The sequence below is a fragment of the Lagopus leucura genome, unplaced genomic scaffold (genome assembly GCF_019238085.1).
Source record: "Lagopus leucura isolate 7727_CA_CO unplaced genomic scaffold, USGS_WTPT01 136-5_obj-0_obj, whole genome shotgun sequence".
Classification (NCBI taxonomy): Eukaryota; Metazoa; Chordata; class Aves; order Galliformes; family Phasianidae; genus Lagopus; species Lagopus leucura.
Genome location: NW_024968105.1, coordinates 1 through 24,947, shown reverse-complemented (window position 1 = coordinate 24,947; position 24,947 = coordinate 1). Strand labels below are relative to the sequence as shown.

The 24,947-nt window shown below is 53.1% G+C and overlaps 1 protein-coding gene across 2 annotated transcripts; it reads right to left on the bottom strand.

The window, feature by feature from the left end:
* Nucleotides 1–1,902: 1,902 nt before the first annotated feature.
* LOC122193448 (protein argonaute-1) lies at nt 1,903–24,847 on the bottom strand. 2 transcript variants are annotated; one of them, XR_006182910.1, is made up of 20 exons: nt 24,777–24,847; nt 19,087–19,270; nt 18,055–18,175; nt 17,745–17,926; nt 17,522–17,658; nt 17,092–17,226; nt 16,689–16,776; nt 15,586–15,733; nt 15,162–15,281; nt 14,202–14,324; nt 13,486–13,619; nt 11,904–12,088; nt 11,582–11,741; nt 11,207–11,297; nt 8,988–9,182; nt 8,370–8,504; nt 7,384–7,485; nt 6,376–6,575; nt 5,482–5,968; nt 1,903–1,963 (listed from the first exon to the last, which is right to left on the bottom strand). XR_006182910.1 is itself a non-coding variant. In XM_042894230.1 (19 exons), exons 1-19 carry the CDS (start codon nt 24,799–24,801, stop codon nt 5,860–5,862), a joined length of 2,574 nt encoding a protein of 857 aa, XP_042750164.1. In that variant the 5' UTR covers nt 24,802–24,847; the 3' UTR covers nt 1,903–5,859. The 2 variants fall into 2 exon arrangements, 1 of the variants encoding a protein (XP_042750164.1); XM_042894230.1 differs by having other exon boundaries at nt 1,903–5,968.
* Between the last annotated feature and the right edge of the window lie 100 nt (nt 24,848–24,947).

Genomic DNA, 24,947 nt, shown 5'->3' with positions numbered 1-24,947 from the left:
ACGATGACTTTTTGGATTCCTTAGCCGCCGTCCCAATGAATTATGCTGCGGGTTTTTTTTAGTCGTCACCAAAAGAACAGCAACGAGCGGAGCCTTGGCCCTGGTTCAGCTCAATAGCGAGCAGTTCCCATGTAGGGCTGCAGCACAGAGCCCTGCTCCCTCAGCACACAGAGGCTTGAAGCCTCACCCCCTGTCCTCTGCTGCCCTCAGAACCCAGGGCTGCCCTCCGGCTCGCGTGTGTTTGTTGCATTTGCAGGGCTGTGAGAGCATGGCTGGAGTGTGGGAGAAGAATAAAGGCTGACCGGCCAGATCTGCGTACATTCAGAGCATAGGGCTGCCCTGCTCTGTGTCTGGCAGTGATTGTAGCAGCATTCAGTACCAGTCCGCTATTGGAGGTGATACTGTAAGGGTTCTAAAAGCATGAATGCTTAAAACAAACCACTAGAATGTTTCCTTCTTTCAGGATTTAAATGGGGAAATGCGATCACCACGATGCAGCCATAGGGCTGAGGGCGAAGTCTCCATCTGGGCACTTCCTGCAGTCCGGGCTGCTGTAATTGGAGCCCAGCACCAGAGCTCAGATGCCAACCCAACACCTGACACCACGGGCTGACAGAGATCTGCTTTCCAGACCTCGACCCAGCGGCACAAAGCACCATTTTCTGTTACATCTCACTTGGAAACAAGTCCCCTGGAACTGCCGAAAAAGATTTCTGCTATGGAGTAGGGCTCTTTTTATTTGTTAGTTACAATGTTAAAAGCAGGAGAAGATGAACAGAATTTGTAAAGATGCTCAGTTCTGTGCAGTACGTCCACATCAATTAGCTAACAAGTACCTGCGTGCCATTGGCAAATGCTTCCCTAAAATTGCTTCGCATTATTCAAAAACCCAGAGTTACAGCTCAACTGCTAAATAATTCAGTGCCTCAAGGAATGTGGATACGTGTTTGTAAGGTAAAGCACAAACAGATCCACAGAACTCAGAGGATGGCACACAACCTCCCCTTCTGTACCCATGACACACACCAAGCTATAGGCATGGGTTTGCAGAGGACTGTGAAGTTTGCAGATAATTCTAAAGCTGAGAAACGTAGAGAAATCCAGAGGATAAAGTTTAACCCCGATCCATAAGGAGTCTGAAAACTTTTCTTACAGCATCTTGGAGCCAGCTGCCCTTTACAGCCCTCTGAGCATGAAGTGAGCCTCACACAGAGCACGTGCAGCTGCACAGCGGGGCCGTACGGCCATTGGAAGCATCCTTCCACAGCCTCATTCCAACAGAAAAGGCCAAACCGACCGGCCGAGGGCAGGAGCGGCGTGCTCCAGAGATCAAACCCATCCAACCTGCAAACAGCTGAAGTCAGCTGTGTAAATGCACCCAGGTTTACCTACAGCTGTAGGGACTGTTTGAACAGAGAACAAAAGATCCAGGTAAGAAACCAAGTAGCGGTTTTACATCAGGTCTCGGATTTGAGTCCAGGCAAATCCAGAGAACAGTCCTGCCTTTATATTACTTGTCTCAAAACCACGCGAGTCACGCTAAGGCTCCAAAGCCAAAAGCCCAAAGTGGCAGCGTATTTTGGTGTGTGTTTCTGCCATTTAATAACCCGAGGAGCTCCAATGAAGTCCTTTCTGGGACAGATGGTATTTTAATGAAAAGTGGAATTCGCTGTCATCATCCAAGAAGTTTTAAGCGCGTCGTTGTTCACTTGAGTGTTTCTCTCATTAAATTGGGCTAAGCTGGAAAGCGAGGGGTTTTGGATCCTCCACAGCATCTGATGCAATTCAGCTACAGTCAGCATTTCACCGCTCGTCCCCAGGCCCTCTGCAACTGAGCTCAGCACTCAGCACGCACGCTTCCTCCTTCCCCACGCGATCTGACTCAGGAGTGTCACCCCAACATGTTCACATTGCTTTTATTTAGGTCTTCTGCCAACACTTACAGGGTAACAGACACTTGGGACTGCAAAGTCAAAGTTGCAAGCAAAAATCAGGATTAAGGCAAAAAAAAATAAAAAAAAATAATTAAAAAAAAATCCACAAAAGCGATGAAATCAAATATAAATACAATGTTCTGGAGCTCTTTAATCATCCCATTTTCTTTAATAAAGAGGTGGTTACGATCTTACAGCGTTACCTTTTGGCCTAATCCAGGGGTTTTGTTACTCTTTACCAGTCTGAATTCCACACGTACAAAAAAAGAAAAAAAAAACAAAGTTGATACCCAACCTTTAAAATATACGCCATATTTTCTTAATAAAATAAGTTTTGTGCTGCTGCTTGTTTAGTAAGTACTGTACATCAACTGTTCACATCTATTCAACAAATGGACCATACAGAGTTCAAGCTAAAGCAAAAAAAATAACCGCAAGAAAAATCACAACCCAAGGAGTGTTTGCAAACACCCCGTGTGCAGTTCAACACTTGTTGTATAAAGGAGGTACGAAAGGGGCTAGAACTGAACACAAAAGCACTGGAGTCCCCATCAATTTTCTTTCACAACTATTGAAGTGCAAATCACTCAGGCAAGATATGAATTTCATGTGTTTATTGCTGTCCTGCTGTCTGGCTTCCCTTCCTAAAAGAACCACCTTCTTTTCTTTATTCACGCTCATTTTCCAAGAAGAAAACCTTCCACGAGGCAACGCTGAATGCTTTGTGACACCAGGCATCAGGTCAGAGGCTCGGGATGCCCCGACTGACCCCGTCACGTCCAGGTATGAGACAAGGGAATCAAACAGCATCCAACAACCCACAGGTAAATGGAAGTTATTCCTCTTCCCACAAGGCTTGCATGCACTTGGCGATGTTTCCAGTTGCAGAAGGAACGCGGGTGCACTGAGAAGGCAGAGAGACTCGGAGCCATTCGGGATGTCCGCGTGGGGTTTGTGGCTAACTACAAATCCTGATACGCCTCTGGCTTAACAGCTATCTGCTACGGGTAGCAAAATGCACAGCACCTCAACATGCACTTATTTGGGTGCATCTTGGGTGAGAAAACGGTAGAAATACTGAATGCTGGAGCGGCACAGGAGGTACAGTGCATAGTCTGTTATAGAAAACATGCGGGTAATCACACCCCTCCTAAACATCTTCAAAGTGGAAATACGGCTTAAAGGGCACAGCAGCTATTGAGTTTGGCTTCTTTATTGAATCAAGACCATGAAAACCTAATGCAGAGGGTGAAATAAGGGCAGAACACGATCTGCAAGTCACCAGCTGAGCATTTCAGAAGCTGTGAAGCTTTTGTGTAGTTAAAATTGCTGTTAAAAGTAGGTGCTACATCAGCAAGTCTTCATTCATAGTTCTCTATGAACAGCCACCTTACAAATGAGTGCAAATCTTAAAGGTCCATTTTACATTTCAAGTCTCAAGATTAAAAAAAAAAATGTTACAGAGCAACAAGCTGTTTTGTAAATGCCCACACTATCTCTTTTCAAAGGGTTAAAAATGGCACGCGCTATGCCACAGCTCCTAAAAGACGGTTCAGGATTCTAGACCCAACTAAAACACTAAAAGAAGAACTAGGAACCAAAAGACCTTCGGCCCTCGCTGCCGCCAGCAGCTGGGTGCGTTCCGTTGTAATGCTGGTGAACAAACCCACTGACAGAGAGAACCTTGACCTCAACCCCGGTGTGGTTCTTAACAAGGGGCTTTCTCATCCGAGGTGAGCAGGCACAGCCCCTCTGAGAGCGTTTGGCTTTCGAGGAACACAAGCCAGAGGTGTGAGGATGAAATGGAGAGGTGCTGGATTTGTGTCACTATGCAGGCACTTGTGTATAGGAATGTAGGCTTCTCGCGTTGACACTTTGAGTTGAGGCATTCCCTGCTCTCTAAAAGCTTTCCTAAGACTTCACACCCTACTGACCACGAAGAGCTCCTGGTCTCCTCCCCACCACCCTGCAGACAGACAGCAGTGGCGTTTGACACAAGGTGCAAAGGAAAACGTGAACCAAATACTGCAGTCTTGAGGAAAAAGACAACTGTGCTAAATGTAGGATCTTCACCAAGGGTGACATCAGTGGGCTCAGCACTTAGTTTGCATAGCATATTGATGTCTTCGTTGTTCACAAACACGTTGCCCAGAAAGAAAACAGGCAGAGTGAATTCCCAGTATTAGGACAGATCAATGGGCCAGCATGACTAGAGCGGATTTCATGAAGGCAAGGCGAGTTTAAACATCAGAAAGCAGAAAACAAAAGGTGTGCTTCCATCCGTGCACTGGCAAGGGGCAGCGCTGGTGACAGATCTGCTCTAGAAACACTTTTGGCAGTAAAATGGTGACAGAGCTCTGCTGAGAGCTCGGTAGGAGTGCACGCAGTCTCCCTCTTCAAGGAAGTGTTGTGCAAAGCTTTCATATAGAAAAAAAACCCACCCATCTGCCCACATGCCATTGGTAATGAGTTGTTACTGCTGCCCTGCTGTGCGTGATGGTCATTCTGTGCAGCAAAACGAGTCTGAAAAGCAGCCACCACGTTACTGCTGGAAACAAACAAACAAACAAGGCCTTTTTTCTCCCTGTCCAAAAGAGATCAGGAGGAGCTTCCCCACGACGAGAACAAGGATTTGATCATCCTGCCTAAGGAACGCCTCTGGTGTGCTTTCAGAATAAAAACCCCGCGCACAAATCGACGATAGGGCGACACAAAGAGCAGCACAAGATAGCAGCACAACGGTGGAGAGGCCCCGAGCTGCACGGCCACACTGTGCAACACACAGGAAACGTTGGGAACCTCTGGTGCGAGCGCGGCGATGTAAACTGTGAGGATGTGAATGACTGTGATTTGGCAACAGACTCGGTATCGTATAAAAATAATGCTCAGTAAAAAAATCCCGGTGTCCATCATAGAAATTGAGGAGAAAAAAAAAAAAAGACAGAAGAAAAAAAGAAACTGATAGTGATTTCTGTCCTCATGGGATGACAGGGCCCCCATTTGTCAGACACGGGTTTAAATAACAAGTAGTACATTGGAAACAAAAATGGGTCAGCAGCCATCAAACGTGTCCTATATGAAAGTGCACATCTTTCAACAGAGTTCAACCACCACGAGGTTGTGATCTAACACAAACTGCAACTCAGGACCATAGAAATTAACTCCTTCCGATGGAAATATGGACCACCATCAAGACAAGATTACTATTCTCCTTACAAGATTAAAAACATTGAAATTTTGCAGCATCGTAGTAAGGCACTCACCCACGGAAAAGTCTGTGACTGTTGCTTCAAATGGCAGCAGCTAACTAGCTTTTAACACAAGGAAGACAGTTTTCAGTTCTAAGTGCTAGGGTGCCTTACGTCATATGGGGGGAACTCGGGGGCGGGGAGCTGTTAGTGTTAGAGTTATCTATAAACTAGCTGTTTTTTTTTCCCCTTAACCCATTAAAGCATCTCGTATTCTAAAATATTAGTTTTATAAATCTAGTCTTCTGTTTTAAGGCTCTAAAAATCCCCTCCCCCCAACCCCCACAAAAAATACCTACCAGCGCCTGATGGGCAACGGAGGACCAAAATCCGCCTTTCACAGTCAGGAGTCTCTAGTATTGCATCTTAAACATGAAAACCTGCTTCCGCCTCCTGGGACTTTTATCCCTTCCTCGAATGCCTTCAGGTGTTTGGTCAGGTCAAAATTTTGCAAAGCCAGAAAAAAATTAAAAAAATAATCAGTCTCTTCCAATCCTACCGAGGTGTTGGATCTTCCCGTCCGGTGGTGCTGGTCTCCTGCCTCGAACCGACGCTGCCTGCCCTGCAGTGATTTCTCATTGGAAAAAAAACAAAACAAGGTGTCCCAATGCTTCCTTTTTTGTATGGCTCCTACAAATCTGAAAGCTTTCTTGAGTGAGGTAACAAAAGTTAGGCTTTCAAGCAAAGTACATGGTACGTAAAGTGTCCTGATGAACCTGCACAGCCTTCGCCAAGGCCTGGGGGTCTCTGCCGTTGCTCTGTCCAGATATATGGCTGCCCTCGCCACTGAAAGTGCAAGAAAATAGTTGTGTAATTAACTGAAATTCCCCCCACCCAGGAACACTGAGAACTCCCTCTGATACCAGTCTGCTGCGCTGGAAATCGCCTGCATTTCTGCCTTGTGCTACACGTGAGCCAAGCCCAGCGCTGCAGGGATTCTGGCACCCTGAGGAGTGTGGCAATGCTCAGACACTCCAGGGATGCCCAAGATGGGATTTCACACTCCTTAATCCCCCTTCCCTCCTACACTGAGACCTAAGAGGACGCAGCCATGGGCGAACCACTCTTAACCAAAGGTCTTTTGCCGAGCAGCTCAGCAGCAGGCCCTGCTGCACACAAAAGCAAGGTGCTCGGGCCCCACTGCCCTCCCGCAGGGTTTGTCCTCCCTGGGACCACAGGCACAGCCCCCTCACCTGTCGTGCTCCTTGTCCACGAGGTGGTACCTGGCTCTGAATGCCACCAGCCGGGCGTAGTAAGCCGGGGCTGGGATGGAGACCGAGCGAGTGCAGCGCACGTAGGTATGGCACAGCTGGTACGTGAGGATCTGCAGCTCATCTGCCGTGAACCGGTTGTCATCCCAGAGCACGTAGTAATGGGAGGGCCGGCTCGTACCCTGCAAGGAGACACAGTGCTGGGAGAGGTGCTGCTGGCGCCCGCAGACCGGTTATCTGCAGGCAGCTGCCCTGCATCCTGGTCACCCTCCTCCTCAATCTAAACAAGCTGTCAAAACAAGCTCAGTAGGTGAGGGGCCCGTGGTCCTTTACTTTGGGAGCCCTAAAAGTGAACAGGCAGGAAAGCACTTTGCACTGAAGCATAAACTACAGCCAGGCACTGCTGGTGCTTCTGTGCTGCTTGCCCAGGCTCCCAACACCGCACAGCCCCACTGCATCACACTGCACCAGCACAGAGCTCCCCCCGTGCTCCCACCGAAGCCAGCTCCTTGCAGGAGGAATGGATGCCAAAAATCCTCCCTTGTGGAAGCAGCTGTAGATGGAGTGCAATTTCTTCTGTATGGTTTCTGATTAATCTTGGCTGCCTGATGAAAGGCAGCTGCAAAGCAAGCCAGCTCCTCCAGGGACGGCTGGCCGCAGCTCTCCCGCCCACACCAGACAGCAGGGCCCTGCTGATGACCAGGCGCACCAGCGAGCCCTGCGTGCTTGGGCACCATCTGACAAGCTGCTGAACTGGCTGCTCCAAAGAAGGAAATTCTCAGAGGAGATCTTTGGCTCCAGGAGAGAAGCCAAGCACATGCCACGTCATGCAGTGGCCGTCCTGGCACCTGCCAGCACAAACCATCATGATGGCAGCTTGGATCAAACTACCCACATCTCCATGTCTCCTTCAGATGCACAAGAGTGAAATTTGCAACAAGAACCAAAGGAAAACAATGCATCACAACAGCCAGCCCTGCAGCACAGTACCTGAATGCCTGCATGACTGCACAAGTAAAAGTCAAACTCGAAAGGGTGGGTGATGTTTGTGTCCACTGTTGTTCCTGCTGGGATGTTTCCGCTCTTCCCAATCTACAGAGAAAAGAAAGAGATCCAAGCATTGCAGAGTTTGGCTACTTCCTGCTATCCAGAGCGCTGTCTGTAACAGCTGCCCTGCACCAGGGCCACAGCACGGGGTCACCATCTCCATGTCTCAGTTGGAAAGCACTGTGCAGAGCCACTTTATTACAGGGGAACAGAATCAGGTCATCCTACTCTGCTCCCTGTCCCGACAAGCTTGCCAGCATTTTCTGCCAGCATCAACACCAGGCATGACGTACACACAGAGCAAACGACATCAAAGGAGCAGGCAGGGTGAGGTCTGGGCACGGCCCATCCCACTGCTCAGATGAAAATTCAGTGAGCGGAACACCAGGGATCTCTGCAGACAGTGTGCACTGGGGCCTCTGTCACGAGATACGAGGGCTTTAGGCTATGATCAAACGCGGCCCTCAGGTCCCAAGATTAAGCCTTTACGTCCAGGTAGAGACTGAGTCTGGCTACACGACAGTTTAACCCTAAATTTGGACCAAATCTAGGAAAAGCTACAATGATCAGTGCCTTACTGCACAGCACAGAGCACACAAACTTTGTGTGAGCTGTGGGCAAGCAAGGGGTTATTCATCCCGCCACAACGTCAGCAACTGCAGCTATCACCAAAACAACAGATGTTTTCAGGCTGACAGAGGCTATTTCAAGGAGTCACCAGGATCGTCAGCACCCAGTAACTCATCATAACAGCAAACAGCTGTCTGGGTTTCTAGAAGCCTAATCCTCACAGATACAGGAGTCAGCTGAGCAGCACATTTCATTCAAGAAAGTGCTCTGCCTGCCAGTGGTGAGCTTTGCACTCAGTCCAGGGCTGGCTGCTCCTAAAAGCTGGCAATGAAGCAGCCCCCCCCAGGCCCAGCGCTCACCCTCTCGTTCTTGTCTGCGCAGAAGAGGCGGGTGTGATGCCTTTTCTGGACAACGATGTAAGTGATGCCAGGCTGGTAATCCTTTTCCAGTTTGATGCAGGCATCTCGGATTGCTAGCAGCTCATAGTGAAGGATCTAGAGAGACACACAGTGTAAAGTGAGTGGACCCAATGGCCTGTGTCTGCACCCAGCCTTCTCCATGCAGCAGCTAGTGCAGCTTTAGGCTAACCAGCAGGCAGAACCAAGAGATCTTACACTGCCAGCCATGAGCACCCCTCAGCACAATGCATCCCCAACACAAGTGGGAAAAGAGGACAGTGCTCAAACGCAGCCTCATGGGGAGCTTCCAAGCACCAGCCGTCTGGTGTCCTCATGCTGCTAAGCTGTGTGACTGAGTGACTGCCAGGTGCCCAGCACCAGCTTTGCAAGGCTCTGGCTCAGTTCCACACTGTTGAATCAGCCCAACACCACCAGTACACCCACAGCATTTCAGCAAAACCCCAAAATTCCAGGCAACACAAGTGTGAGCAAGGCAAACTCGGGGCACTGAAGCTCTTTGCTGGCCTTCTTCGTCGAGTAAAAGCACGTGAGGCTGAGAGAGAAGCAAAGGCTGCTCACCTGTGGGAGCTGCCCCTCGGGAACACCGTCACGGTAGAAGATGATCCTGGTGGGTTTGAAGCGCGTGGATTTGTAGAACTGGATGAGGAGCTCCCTCACCATGTAGGACAGATCCTCAATGATTTCCTGGCGAGGACGCTGCACGCGCACTGTGGCACAGTACCGGCTGGGGTGGGCGTCCATGCTGCCCACAACCTGCAGGGACAGCGGTGGGACAGGCCCACGTGTTACCACAGCATGGACGAAGGGGACGTGGGACTTTCCCATCCTCTGACTGTCTCAAACACCCACGGCTGACTGCAGGCAGAGCACCTCGAGCTCACAGCTCAGGAGATGGGGCAGCAAATACCACACAGGCAAGTGCAACCCAGAAAGGACAACCCTGGTGGCAGCCACATCCCAGTTTCATGCTCTCTAGAGCCCTGTGTGGCACTTTGGGGAAATTCTGGTGACTTGGTGGGCACTGCTGAGCCACGTGGCTGTGTGGGCTGAGACGGGGCTGTTTCTGCTCTGTTTCCACACTCCTGCACAAATGCAGATGATTGAAAGGGGAATGCCCTTTCTGCCTATGGGCACACTTCTCTCTCCATCCCTCACTTGAAGTTTTTGGCTTCCACGAATGACAGCATCATGCTGAACCTGCTTTGCTGCGCCGGTGACATCTCCAGGTACAAAACCTCCCCTACCACCGCCACGCCACTGCTGTAAACGCTGCTTAAGTCTTTATTACGCTTACAACAAGAAGCTCTGATACCAGCTCTTAGCTCTCCAACCACAGCAAAAGCACCAGCGCCCTGCCCACGCAGGACAGCCAGGAGGCTCTCTGCTCAAATGTCTGCAAGGAGCAGCTGGCAGCATCACATCCCCACGTCCCCACGCTCCGCTCAGTCGCAGGCAGCGGCGCTGCCCCAGACGGCAGCAGTCTGCCCTCCCCAAGGACGCAGTGGGATGAGTCACCTCGTGGCAGCTGCTGAGCGGGGAGTCACCCATAGCAGCTGGGCACTGCGGAGGGCAGACCTCAAAGATGTCAGGCAACGTCCTGAGAGCAGCCAGGCTTGGCCGTGATGCAGGGGCGGAGGCACGGCGTGAGTCACGGGTGCCGGGGTGGCTCTGGCCCCCACTGTGACACACATCCAGAGTGCTGGTGGGGATGCTGCTGTGTCATCTGTGTCCCACCACGCAGGGCAGGGAAAGCACCGCAGGCACACATCCTGCACAGCAATGCTCCTGCCCCGTGGCCCTCACACTCAGTTTCTCTGCTGCTTAGCAAAAGGAGCTCTAGGCTTCGGCCTGCTGAGACGCTCAATAGAAATGTTTCCTCTGGCCCCTGTGATGGGCCCTTTTCTGTGGTCTTATTAACAACAAACCAAGGAGAAGAACAAGGCCATCTGAAGGCTCCACCCCTTCGCCCTTGCAGATCAGAAAAAGCTTTTATAGAAATTAAAACTAAAACTCCACAGTGGTTCTGTGCAGAAAGACACAGAGGATGTTTTCAGAGTGGAAGCGCCGCCGCCAGGAAACAGACTGTTCTGTCCCACCCACACCTATGAACAAACAGCCAAAAGCATTTCCCAACCCCTTTTAATTAAGAAAAAAAAACAATCCTCCAAAGACATTTGCATGCCAAGGAAAACCTGAGCTACGAGTCCTGGAAAGCTAAGAACTTAATAGGAAAATGCTGAAGTGCTTAATTAAAACAGACGCTGCGAGAACCTGACACTCTCCTTGTCTGCACCAAGCACAAGGCAAGCTGTCAGAGCCTCACCAAAAACACGAGCAGACATCCCTCACTCCATGGATGCTCATCACGGGCTTGGAGTGAATAAACAAAGCCACTCCATTTCTTCCGTTCCCAAATCCCCACTCTCCCATCTGGGGAAGGTTCCTCCAGGGCTGCCGTGGAAGCGCTGCGATGCCTCCAGCGATGGCAGCACGCAGCTCCCCGCGCGGCCATCCGACAGCACTGCAGGGCTCGGCACCTCGCGAGCCCCATCTGCTGGCTGCTGCCAGCTCTCCCTGCAGCTCAGAAGGAACCCAACAACTTTGCAGCGCGGCACCTTCAGGTGTTCCCCAGCTCCCCAGGAGGCGCCCACAGGGCATGGGGCCACCCTGAGAAGCGTCACCACGGTGGTGAAGTAGCACACAAGTCTCGCTCCAGTTCCTGCCTCTCAGCAAGCCTACCAAGCACGACTGAGCCCAGCCCCAGAACTGGAACTTACAGCTGTTATTGAGGGTTTCTTCCCATCTCCAGCAGGTGGGTGAGTGACATCAGCCCCGAGGAATATCACTGGTTGCTGAAAGACAGCAGAGCTGGTGGGAAAGAAGAGAAAGCAGCAGTCAGCCTCCTGGGGGCATCTCAGGACAGTGCACAGCCCAACAGAGAAGAGCAGATGGCCAGAGGACATCTCCCAACCTCCAGGCTCTGGGGTGGACACAGGCATACGAACAGCTTGTCACAAGGCAGGATGGGCTACAAGCCTTCATTTCAGGGAGCTGCTTTACACAGCTGCAAGTACTGCACAGTCTGAGGGAAGGGATGACATGGAACACAGCACACAAGCCCTAAAGCCACGACAGGCAGCAGCCATACGAACCGCTGGTGAGGCACTAGGATGTTGTTGATCCCGCCAAGCTTGACGTTGATCTTGAGGCAGAGGTTGGAAAGGGTCTGTGGGGAGGTTTTCACCACATTCTTGACCTGGACGCACTGTGTGGCCATTCCCAGGAGAGTGTCCCCAACACGCTTCACCTCGGCTGTGGGCAGAGGAAGCATAGGAACGGGCAGGCAATCAGCAAAACACAGCTTTCAGCATCGCCCTCAAAAATGGAGGGAGAAAGTGGAAGGGACACAGCCAGCCCTCCTGAACCAGAGCAAAACCCTTCACTTCTCCCCCCCCCCCCCCGCCCAAGACGCACCGTACACTGGTGTTTTTCCTGGCAGGATGACAATGATGAGCTGAAGCCCTGAATAGGTGTTCTTGAGGTGCCGAAACATGGGCTCCACACTGTCTGCACCCTGGGCATATTTACAGAAACAGGGCTGGCCCTGGATCGGCATCCCTGCGTCCTTGGAGATCTTACGCAGCTGGTCTGTAAAGTTCCTGTGCCCGAGAGGAGAGAAAAAGCAGCCCAAAATCAGCCCACACGGTGAATGCCAGCAGAAGTCCAACACGTGTTAGAGCTGAGCGGCCCCGGCCTGGCCATCCTCTCTTAGTGCTCTCTTACCCACAGTAAAGACTTTTCCTGAGGACCCAAGGAGCTGTGAGCTATTCCTATTTAGAAATGAGAAGGGGAGCAGACCTGTTCTCTGGGAAAGGTTGATTTCCAGGTGATTTGCAAAGCCAAGAGCAGCCTTCACTTATCAAACCAAAGTGCTCTGCTGCACGCAAGGTCAGCTACACTACCAAGACAGATTGCCAAGGATTGCCAAGGATAAATGTGATGCAGGGAGCTCCCAGCTCTGCCAGTGGAAGAGCCTACCCTGAAGGGGTGATAAGGGGAGTGCAGTGCTACTCCCACCTGCACACAGTTACCGCAGACAGAGAGGCTTTGAGCTGCTCCAACCCATCCCAAATGACACTGTTAAACACAGCCAGAGAGCCACGCAGAACGCTCACCTCACTGCTTCCACTCTTGGTCAGGAGAAACTTGGGATCCCACCAGAATTCAAAACTAAGGTGACAGCTCTCTAAACCACATGAACTCTCTCTGCTCAGCGTCACTTTGCTATCAAATCAGACAGCTACCCTAAGACTCCTATATCATAAAAACCCACGGCACGTTAGTGTAATCCATGCAGGAAGCATTCTGTTCCAGAAGGCACTGTGTGTCCTTGAAAGCAGCAGGAACACTGCTGCTTTGGCCACTGAAGACAAGAGGAGAGGAATCTTATTCCAGGGGGAAACATTGGTTAATCCAGTGGACAGGGGGATAACAAAGGGCAATGTGAGGATGCAGAGACCCAGTGATGTCACAGCACAAAGGAAAACCTCTCCAAGGTAAATCACGGAGTAAAGTGGGACAGAAAGTTCATTAGCCAAATTAAATTCAATCCTGAGCTCCTGGGTTATTGCAGAAACTTTTAACTAAATATTTCTGACAACCTCATCCACCTTCTCCTTGAGGAAATACAGGTCAGAAGAGCTCAGTGCAGCGCCACCGGCCTCAGGGCTGGCAGCATCAGAACGAGACACCTGATGCAAAGGACAGAGCGAGGAAAGAGAGACTGGCAGCCCACACGTGTTACAGCGATGATGTGCTGGCTTCAACCTCGCCAGGATAAACAGCCGTGCACTCCGGATAAACTAACAAGAATCAGCACCCAACACCCAGCCTGAACCTGGATCAAATTTGTACCAGCAAGCCGTTCAGCCTCACACAGATCCAATGTCAGCAGGAAGGGAAGCGCAGCCCCGGGCTGCAGACAGCAGCGCTGCACTGCATGCCAGCACAGCTCCTCCTGCCTCCTCCCACCCTCACGGGCTGCCCGTTTCCTTACTTCAGCACCTCTTCTCGACACTGCTTCTGCGGGGCAAAGCAAGCAATCGCCCAGACTTTGATCTCAATGCCGTTGTAGAACTGCTTCCCTCGCATGTCCCACACGCCCTGGTTGGGAGTTGCAATGGCTCGGTTCTGCAAGGCAAACAGACGGTCAGAGCGCTGCCGCCGAGGGGCCACGAGGCACAGCAGGACCGGCCCCACGCCGGCAGTCCCTGGGATGCACGTGCTGTGTCTGCACTCATCAAGCTGCACGCCCTGAAGAGCTGTGCTTGCTGAAAGCTGCTCCCTGCTCTTCCAAGGACGACTGTGGCTCTCAGCCATGGGTAGTTAAGAATTTCAGCTCCTCCAAGGTGATGGAAAACTCACCTGAGCTGCTCTCGCGCGGCATCACAAAGCAGAGTCCTGAGAACCAGGCATCTCTCTGGGTGTGGACACAGAGCCCATCCACGTGTCAACCACACAGACCGTGGGAGAACCACAGCCTGACCCCAAATATCCCTCTCCCTTTCAGCCCACTTCCCTGTCACTGCATGACTCACGCTTACAACTTTCAGCAAAGTCATATTGCAAAAAACACGGAGGTGCTCCAATAAAAAAATCCCACCTCTGATCTATAAATCTGAAGGTAGCACAAATTTCAGTCAAAAACAGTGTTTCCCACGGTGAGAGCATCCATCCCTGTGCACTGCAGCCAACCAGCACAGCCCTGCTTACCCTGCCTCCATACTGCAGGATAGGCGCCGGCAGGACCCTCCCCGTCACCTCTGTCATGTCATCCTTCACCTTGATCCCAAACTCCTGGATGTATGGATCCAGGTTGTAGCTGGCATTCTTCATCTGCAGAGGGAAGGAAGGGCCAATGGAAAAAGGAAAAAGGAATGAGACCGACTGCTTTGTGCCATGCAGCATTCAGCTGACCAGGAAACAAGGGCACCTCAAGTTCTGCTCTCTACAAAGCTGAATTCCTCCTGGTAGGGAAGGGGAAGTGATTGAACACAAAAGGCCAAACTCTGCCATCCAAACTGACCTGTGGAGGACCTGAGCTCTGAATGAACTGACTGATGTAACTGAGAGCAGAGCAGGCTCCTGAGATGTAAGGCATCAATGGGAAAGTTTGGAGAGCAAGATTCTGTTATCAAAAGCCCCAAAGGGAATTAAAAGCATCCCCAGCTTCCAAAGCCCAGAGACATCCGTTTGGTAACAACAGCACTGCTACACAGCTCCTGTCCAGCTGCTGCCAGAGCCAGGTTTCTCATTCCCCTGCTTGTCCCAAGGAGACCTGCAGACAGTTTCCATACCACAGGCTGATAACACACATCTCCACACACATCTGGAGCTGGAGCTACCTCTCTCATTTGCTTTTCTATTTTAAGTTCACCTCCCTTTGTGTCACTTTGCTTGAACCTGAGGACCTGAATTCGCTGCATTTGAATTTTCCCTGTCACTCCGAGCTGCATTCTCCTGTGCAAGCATCCCTCACATGCAGATGCCTAGGATGGGGGATTCAGTCAGAGAAGAATAACCAAGCCATTAACCAGCATCTTGTAGGCAGGCCACAGCTGCTTCCTGCTGTGCAGCTTAGCAGCAGGACCAGAGTGAGGCACACTGCTGACACAGCACAGCCTGCCACCAGAGCCCCGGTCCAACACCAACCCCTGCCATGGTGGCACTTACCAGGCGGCTGATCTCCTCCTGCCTGTCTGGGGCAGACCTGGCCGTTGCTTTTATCATGGTTGATGTTTGATTGTCTGTGAGCTTCTTGATGCACCGCTGGCCTGCCACGATGTTACACACCTGCGTGCAGAGGAAAGCAAGCAGCCACGTGTTAAAAAAGTGAGGACCACGGCTAACCTGCCCTGTGTCACCACTGGTGACAAACCTACAGGAGAGCAGCATCTTTACAGCATGAGCACGGTCTCATCCCTCACTTCTTAGCAGCAGCCCTCACCAGGTCAGTATTGCAGTAGTTAGCACCCATTACCCATTAGCTGCAGAACATTGTCAGGCATTTGCCAGCAAAGGCCAGAGGCCACACTGCTTTTGCTTCTGACCGTGCCCAAAAGCTGGAACACTCAACAGTGCAGAAGCCAGCACTCACCTCCAAGGGCAGGTATGTGTGCTTCTGCTCTTGGCCAACCTGGAGACACGGGAGGTGAGGGTATTTCAGCTGCAGGTTGTATTTCTGCTTGAAGTACTGAGCCACTGTGCACTCCACTGTCTGACCACTCTCCAGCTGCAGGGGAAACCTGGCAGAAGCAGGACACGAAGGATGCACCTACTCAAAACAGACACTTCCAAAACTCAAGCACTCCTTACTCTGGCTGAGAAGAGAGGGAACTGGCAGGCTCTCGCTCAAGAAAATAAAAAGCAGAACAGAAGTATTTTCAGAAATCAAGACAGGAATACTCTCATCCCAGCCTAACACTGTGATCTCTAAATAAAGCTCTTCCTCGCTAATCCAGCTAATCAGGGCAAATGTTTATGACAGGACATGCCATGCATGCTGCTGTCAGGTACATAAATACAGCCACATGGCACTCCGAAGGACTTCCGTGCTTGGTGCCTTCTTTGGGAGTTGAGCTGGGATTCAGGCAAAGGTTAATCAGATCCTGAACATTTATAGGGGCAGGGAAAGCACAAGGAGCAGACGTGCAGACAGCTCAGCACTGAGGGCTCCTCTGCCAGCTCTGAGGGAGCCACCCAGCCCCACAGGGGTCCATGGGGAGCAGGACAGTCCCAGAGCAGGATGGGCTGCTCTTGGCCCACAGCCCCCCGCACAGAAGGACTCCTTGGCCAACTCCCCTCCCAGGCACATGCAAATAATTTTAAGGCAGGGGATCGCTTTATCCCCCGCCAAAGCTTCTGCTTCAGCAGCGTCTATTTTAAGCAAGAAGAAAACCAAACTCAGAGGTAAAAACTAGGACAACTCCTGGCATGTCAGCTCCCGCCCTCCGCTGCGTGCCTCTGCCAGACAAAGCATCCTCTCCACTCCCACCCTCCTCCCCTCGCCACCCACTCTCGCAGCACATGACACAGAGCAGTGCAAGCTCCTGTGCCCAAGACTGCTGCACAGTGCAAAGCACATCTCCTTTTGCTGTCACAGCCTGGAGTTTTCCCTCCAGCTCTCCCTAACACGAACGGCAGCTGCTAAAAAGGAGAACAGTTCAGATTTTTCCGAGGGCATCTTCCCACCCTCCTTACGTCTGGTGGCTGGCCGGCCGCCGGGTCACGTTACACACACGGTATTTCCTCTTCATCTGCCCACAGTGGGTAACCTCTACCTTCAAACCTGATGCAGACAGAAAGACACAGCAGAACCACTTGTAAACGTGGGAATGATTCCCTTTGGCCCGATCTCCCCGTGACACTACGAACACCTTCCTTAAATAATTAGCTGTTTGCAGAGCAGGTATGCTTGTGGATGCCTGAGAAGTGCAGCAAGGGAGGCAACAGTGCCCCAGGCAGCGTTTTAAAGGCGCAAACCCTGCATTCCCTGCTGCTGCCGGGGTGGGAGATAAGCTGATTTGACAAAGCCAGTCTGCAGCAGCGCCAGGCTGAGGTCAACACTGCAGCAGGGCCCCTCAGCTCTGCCCAGAGGCTCTACCTTTGATCTCCTTGGTGAAACGCACTCTCTGTGAGTCTGTCAGTGGCTTCGGTTGTTCATCGATGTTCCGGATATCCAGCACCTCACACATGAACTCAATTACAGGCTGGGCTTTGTAGAAGGCCGTTGCAGAAACTGAGGAACAGACACCATGATGTTTCTCTGCTCTCCTTCAACAGTCAGACCTGACCCAAGAGCAGGCAAGGTCCAGTTTCCCCAAACACACCCAGCCCCAGTGCTGCAGTTCCCTACTGCTGACCCCCCACCCCACCACATTCAACACTGGACACTGGACTCCCATCAGCCAGACTTAAACAAAAAGCCCCCAACCTACAGTGCTAAGTTCTAGCCTGTGCTCCTTTCTGTGGGCAAATGTGACTGTGCTGGGCATGCTTGAGAGCAAAGTGTTTTGGCATGAAAAATACATCACCATCAATGTTGAGCATCATCTTCCACATGGCAGGCCTGACGGACTGGTGGAAACCGAACCAGACCTCCCTGCCACCTCCCAGGGGGTGGTAATAGCCTTCAGGGGGGGAGAAGAAGGAGCGGCCAACCGGGGTGTACCTGCAAAGCAGAGAAAACAGCACATGGAGCAACAGGCACTGACCACATCAGGGCAAGGCAGCGACACCCCAGCCACGTGCACGTACCTCATGGAAGCCAGGTGCCTCATGGCCACATCCAGTGCCTGGACAGACTCCAAAGGCACAGGGATCTGCCCGCTCACCAGGGCTTCGTGGAGCATGCGCCAGCTCACGATGGCCATCCATTTGATAGAGACCTTAAATATCCTGTCCTTGCCTTCTCCTGGGATTGTCACCTCAAAGTCAACCTGAGTGCAGAAGGGAAGCGAAGCAATCACGGCGCTGGCACAGGACTTCACGGTCACAGCACAAAGAGAGGTGGTTCATTTTTCAGTTGGCTCTTCCCATGCTCGGGGATCCCCCGTCCCACTCTTACCCTCTCATTTCCAATGGGTAAGGCCGTAACAGTGTAAATGTTTTTCTTCCCATCGTAGACTGGCTTCCGGTCGCCAAAGATCTGAGGTTTGAAGTGCTGTACCATGTACTCCACGACTTCCCTACACAGACAAGCAGAGGCAAGAAAGAAAGGCACAGGGGAGAGAGGAGCGAGGTTTGGTTTGCCAGTTTCTTCACAGCCTGATGTGTGACTGCCAGGTGCTGAGCTTCTCCACCTGAGGCACCTCTGGGCTCTCACTGCAGTGCTGCAGGCCAAGGAATGGCAGAGCCAGGTCCTTCCCAAGGCAAGAGAGCACCCACACAACACCTACATGCCTTGCCCCACAGCTTGTTAAATCAGTTTCAGCAGAACAAGTTTACACAGCATGCAGTAGCTGGCTGCCAACCTGCAGCGCACTCCATGGACACAAGCTGCCAAGAGTATAGGAAATAGCAGCTACAGCATCTGCTCACTGGCCTCTGAGACACAGAGCCACCCAGGCTGCTTTGGGCAGGAAGGGAAGGAGAGTGAAAAGGGTGTCAAAAAAAAAAGGAAAAAAAAAAAAGAAAAAAACCCATGCAATGGCCCAAGGTCTGGGGCTTCCTATTTTTAAATGACGCGATTGTTGCCAAAATTGCACAGCTGCTTTGAAGAAGCAGGAGCGTGTGCTAAGTTCAGGACCTTCTAAGCTATCAGGAACAAACCCTGCTGCACAAACACAGCTCACAACATTCAGCCAGCTGCACACGTTGAGCAGCGCTGAGACTTCAGCACACAGGGGCTCCAGGCACCAAAGCTGGCAGCGTCCAGGTGTTTGCTGGGCATGAGCACACCTGGGCTGGAGGCCACGGGGCACCAAATCTGCTTCCAACACCACTGAATGCTGCTTTTCCACCTCAGCACGGAGGGGACAAAGCTAAGCACAGACAACGTCCCCCTGCTGGTTTCCACTGGTGAAGAGGAAGGAAGGCACTTCCTGCAAGGAAACTGGAAGCAAGGAACGAACTCCAAAACCTCTAATACTTGCCTTACCTGTTGACTCTGCGGGGGCATTTGTCAGGCTTGATATCCACTTCATAATGATACACGTCGATCTTGGGAATGTCCACTTCAAAGTAGTTGGCCAAGAGCTTGATGGGCTTCCCAACAGTTCCTATCCCGGGCCGACGCGGCGCTTGAAATACCTGCTGCAAGGGTGGCAGGTAAGCGCCTGCAGCTGATGGAGAGAAAGCAAAGGGTCAGCAGGGCTGGAAATCCCAAAATCACACAGCTGGAGCCCACAGCCCTCGCATCGCCACATCCCAAACCCACACCCCATGCCCAAAGCTGCACGGCTCGCAGCAGCACAGCTGGAGGTGCATGGAGCTTCCTGGGCACCTTCCCTCTGGATTATGGGAGGCAGCTGAAAATACCTCCAGCCCCACTTCAGCGTGGGCTCCGGCTCTGTGAAGGGGATGCAGTGGCTCTTCTCACATTATTACACGTTACAAATTATTATGCAGATTTACTGATGGAGATCTGGAGCTGGAGACGTGATGAACGGCGCTGCTCTCTGAAGCAAGATCTGCCCTTCCTGCTCCCTTCCCACTTTCCCAATCTCCATCCATCCCAGTCTGCATCTTATTTGCTTCTCAAAACCCAGTGAGGTCTTCAGCCAGCTGGGCAGGGATGCAGCAGATCAGATATTCAGAGCACTCCATCTGCATGGCCAACTGTCGAAGCCAGCCCCCAGACAGCATCCCGGCTCCGATTTAGGATCCGTAACACACGGAGCTCTCACCACCCCTCACTCTCACCCAGTTTCCACTTAAACCCAAATTACGATCCCAGGCTCAAAATACTGGAAGGAGAAGAACGTGAGATCAGCAACTTAAACTCCAAATGTCCTTTTCAGTTTTGCACCTGATCTCTGCAAGATTTGCTGTGGATGAAATGCCACTGTGCCCCAGGACTCCATCAGGGCTGCCCTGAGATGCACCCAGGGCCACAGGCAGAGGAGAGGAGTGGATGGGAACAACGCAGGAGGGAAGAGCTGTGCGGCACTGCAGAGGCAGCTCGTTTTAAGGAGCTGATTTGCTGATCAACTGCTTGCAGTACGATTCATGTCTCTGCATGATGAACCTTTCTTGGCAATCTCCAGCACCCTGGCTACGAGATGAAATGTTTTTAAATCAGAGGCAGCAATCAACTGCAGGTATTTGCCAGCACTGATGGAGCCTCCACCTCCCTGCTCTGCCTCTCGAGCACAAACCATGCGGCCCCTCAGGAAGTGCATGGCTCTGCTCTGCCCTTCCTGCACCTGGAGATCTCCAGATGCTTTGTGAGCATGAACCCTCACAATTAAGATTGTGAATCACAGATTAAGGAACCAACTTCAAGCAACACAAGAGCCGGCTCAGGAGTTCAATGTAAGCCACGGAATGTTGTGAATGCAGTGGAACTTCTCTGGACACCCCTGCTGGAGAGCACAGCTCCACCAAGCTGAGGGCAGCAGTGCCAAGGATGGGAAAGCTGCTGTCTGTGCTGCATCAGAGGGTTTCATCTTGGTGTCTGCAGAGGTCCTGGATCACGAGGAGCTGAAGCAGTTGCCCACCACAGCGCAGCCCCAGGCTCACTACTGCTTCGCCCCTCCAGCAAAAGAAGGATGCTGGTTACTTTTCCTTTCCGAATCACCTTGAGTTCCAAGGATTCTTAAAAAGCTGTTACCTCGTAGGCTTTGCAGCTGGCACAGCAGTGCCTACCTGGGACAGAACTGTATCTGAAAGCAGAGACTGAAGGCAACACACAGCACCTGCACGCAGCTCCACGGCCCCAGAACCGCCTTGTGGGACGGGCTCTGTGCATTTCAACAACGTGACAGAGACCCCGAAGGGAACCCGTGTGTTGGACCGATCCTTCCCTACGGCCCGGCCGTGCCACAGCGCGCTGGAGGCAGAGCGGCGCCTGACAGAGCCCCGCCAAACCCCCACACCGCAGACTTATCTGCAGAAAAAGGGCCAGCGGAGTCCCCGTTTGGTGGAAGGAGCCTCGTTAGAGCGACCCAACCACCTCCAGACACAGGGGCTTCTTCGCATACCTCGACTCTCCATGGCAAAGCCGCACAGACTCCCACTTTGTCATGTAAATGAGGGCGCCGAGGGCCAGGGGCTGCAGGGCGAGTGTTGTTCCTGCAGCACAATGCAGCCAGTGAGCGGTAGAAAATCCGCCTGCCATTATAAATTCAGCAGCCTGGGAGGAATCACAGACTTTGGCACACAAAGCCGTGCCCCGGGGACGCGGCGGGCAGGAGAGGCTGCCTCGGATGCTCGGAAGCAGCGCTGGGCAGGGATGGCAGCGAGCGCGGCGCTGCCAGGGTGAGTCGGGCTGGGGTGAGCAGCGCTGGAAGAGGCTTTGTTTCCGATACGGTAACAGCCGGTGAACACAACCCGCTGACCAACAGCTGCCTGGGCCAAAGCACCGGTGGGAAGGCGTGAAATTACCATGTCATTTAAATCCCCTCCAAGGCGGCATTCAGGAGAGGGGCCGCAATGGAGCCGAGACAAAAGGAAGTTTTATCACTTCTGCGACGGCCCCTCCTGCACAACCAGCAGCGCGAAGATGAAGCTGGGAAGCGGAGGAGAGCAGCAGGGCTGCCGTGTGTACGCTGGGCCCCCACACATCACGCATCCCGGCCTCATCCTGAACCGTTTTCCACCCTAAACCAACCTCACAAACCACTGCAAGTGAAAACTCCCAGCAGGAGGCACAGCAAGCAACAGCACCAGCAGGAAAGTCCACTGCTCCAAGGCCACGGTGCATGGAGAGCCAGACCTTCTGCCTTTCAAGGAGCTGAGCAAATCCCACCAGCAGCCCCGTCTGCTGTGCTGCAGGGATGCCTGTCCCACGTCAGGACAGCCCTGTGCCCCCAGTGCATCCCACAGCCCCACCTGCACCCAGCCACACCAGCACCTGCCCTCCCCACGGCCAGCTCTCCCCTTGCGGTGGAATGGGCTCCAAATAATAACATCTGTCATCTGCTGCCCCCAAAGAGCCAGCCATAAATCAGCCTTTTTGTTTCTCAAAACGCTGCACACAAAACAATGAGGTTTCTGGGTGCTTCAGGCTTTCCTTCCCTTCGTTTCTTTCCTCCCCTTTTTTTAAATGGAAGGAGTTTCCCTACTGCTCCCTATTACCCAGTGTTAAGCGCTCTCCCAAGAGCCAGGTTGCTCCATTTGACCTCCTTAGATGCACCCCAAAGCACCTTCCAAAGCAGCAGCCCTAAGGAAGCAGTGCCAGACACCATCCCACGAAGGCTTCTAGAAGCACTCTGGATTTAATCCCTGCACACCCAGATGCCCACAGCCCCGGCACCCCGAGCACCACCAGGTTCAAGCACAGTTTAACTCTTAGCACTGCCTGCATCGAGCATCTCGTGTAGCAAAGTTACACCACATCAAACTCCAGCTTGGAAATCCCTGGCAATAAACCTGAAAGCATCAAGTGAGAAACCTCCCCCAGCACCAGGGCAGCTGCAGGCCTCCCTCGTGCCAACCCTGCCTGCTCCACAGCATGTGCAATTCTGCAGCATGGGAGAAAACAGCCAACTCTGCATGCTGTGCTTCCCTGTTCAACTAAAAGCTGCATTTCAGATTATAAACACTTTCCAAGGCCTTTTATGCTTTATTTTCTAGGAGTCGGTCATCTGAGACGCCCACATGCAGAAAGGGAACTTAGTGATGCTACAGCAGATCCTAACAGAACAGCAGCAATGTTTCCAACTCCATCACAGCTCTCATTAAGAGGCGAGGCTGTTTCTGTCTGCACAGCTGTTAATAAGGGCTGTGAACCAGCACAGGCACAGCTCAGTGCATGAAACCCACAAGGGCTGCCTGCTGAAGCAGCCCCACATCCACTCCTGGTCCCTCTGAAGGGATCTGACAAACAATCTGACCCCACAACAGCCCAACTGCCTCCAAACATAGCAAGTAGGGGATCCAACCCACAGCAGAGGCTCACCAGGGCCAACACTTCTGCATCCCAGATTGGGAAAAACCCAACTACAGCCTTGCAGGCTGCTAACCTGGCTGTCCGCCTGCCATGTGGAGGAGCACACAGCAGCCGGCAGAGAACAGAGAGCTGGGAATGCACACATTTGTGTCTGCAGCAAAGGGCCGGGGCCTGGCAGCCAGCACTGCTCTCCAGGCTCTCCTCCACTCATCCACGACCACAGCCCCAGGGTCTCTGCTAACAGCGCCTAGGAAGGGCAGAAGATAACATCTCTCCCGTCTGTTCCAGGAGAGTTTCACAGACACTGGTGTAGCCTTTCAGGGAGAAGAAAGTGCAGCTGACAGACAAAGAAAGCCTCCAGCTCCTGGGGAAGAGGCAGGACAAAGGCGAGGACAGCTTCGCCCTCACGTACCCACATGTGAGGGTATCTCCTGTCCGTGGGGCAGCCCCAGTGACCCCACAATCTGGACCCTTCCCCCAAAGAGAGGTTAAAACCCACACACAGCTGTTACCGACCCCGATGCCACCCTGCTGAAAAGCAGTGCCTTTCTGCCCATTTGTCCTCCTTCCAACATCGGCCATTTCGATCATTTGTCTCCGTTCTGTTCTTTGCTAGCTTTAGAGGCGGACTACAGAAAGCATTCAGGGAGAAACCACACGTGCTCAGTCTCCAGGCAAGGTGCTGCTCCCGGCTTTGTGTCTCGGTATAATCCTGTCCTAGAAGCACCCTCGTGTGATTGCACGTTTCCTGAAGATAAAGAGATCCGACAGAGGGAACAGCACCGGGTTTTCTGCAAGGCTTTGCACAGGAAGACAACGGTTAAGACTACGAGCGTTCAGGAAACTTGCGAAGGATAAAGAGCGCGGAAAGTTGGGGGGAAAACCAAGCTTGGCTTCAGAGCCGCCTTCCACGCACTCCTCTGCACACGCTCTCACGCTCCGCGTGCTCCACGATCCCGGTGCACACAGCTGGGCCGGCAGCGGGCTCACAGCACGCACACGGGATGCTGAGGCACGGCGCTGGGCTGGAGCTCCCTGCTTCATACCGACCCGCCGCTGCGGAGCCGTAAGGACAAATCCTTACGGCAAATCCTTACGGCAAACCCAGCCCGAAGCCCAAAGCGGCGCTCCCTGCCCGGGGGCTGCGCGGCCACGGCCCTTCCCAGCGGGTTTTAATGACAGCCCGAATCCCGCAGGCCTGGATTTGAGGCCGAGCGGCGCTCCGTGCCTCCCGCACACAGCGGGGTGCGGCGCTCCGACAAAAAAACCGGCCCCAAAGCTCCGGCAACGAGGATATCGGCATCTGCACGGCTCCGCGGGCCGCTGCCCGGGACGGACGGGACGGGACGATATGATATGATCACGATATGAGATGATTGTATGAGATGAGATGATATTATATTACTACGATATGAGATGATGAGATGATACGAGATGCGATGCAGCCGGTTGTGACACGGCCCCACACGGCCCCCCGCCCGGCTCAGCTGCCAACGCGACGGCGGCGGGGCGCGCCGAGCCCGGATCGCACAGCAGCGCGGCGCCGGGAGCGCAGCGGGCCGGGCAGAGCCCTGCGGATCCCCGCGCTCGATGCCCGCGCCCCGCATCCCCCCCGCATCCCCCGTTCCGGGACCAGGAACCGGCGCGGCCCCCCCCCCCCGCGGCCCCCGCCGTAGGCCGCGCTCCCTCCCCGCCGCACCCCGACGGAAGCGCCGCGCGGCGCCCCGCTCCCCCACCTGCTCCCGAAGGTCCCGCTTCCATCCCATCCACGCGGGCGCCGCTCCGAGCCGGGCCGCGGGCAGGGCGGGGCCGGGGCGCGGGGCCGGGGCCGGTGCCGCACCGCCGCAGCCGCCTCACGCTGCGCACCAGCGCGCACGCGCTGCCGCCGCCCGGCCCCGCGCCCAACA

Excerpts from the sequence above, each read along its gene's own strand:
- LOC122193448 (XM_042894230.1), bottom strand. The coding sequence starts at position 24,801 with ATGGAAGCGGGACCTTCGGGAGCAG. Across the intron at positions 17,659-17,744 it reads AGGCACCTGGCTTCCATGAG|GTACACCCCGGTTGGCCGCT; the intron begins GTACGTGCACGT and ends TCTGCTTTGCAG. Across the intron at positions 17,227-17,521 it reads GATGATGCTCAACATTGATG|TTTCTGCAACGGCCTTCTAC; the intron begins GTGATGTATTTT and ends TCTGTTCCTCAG.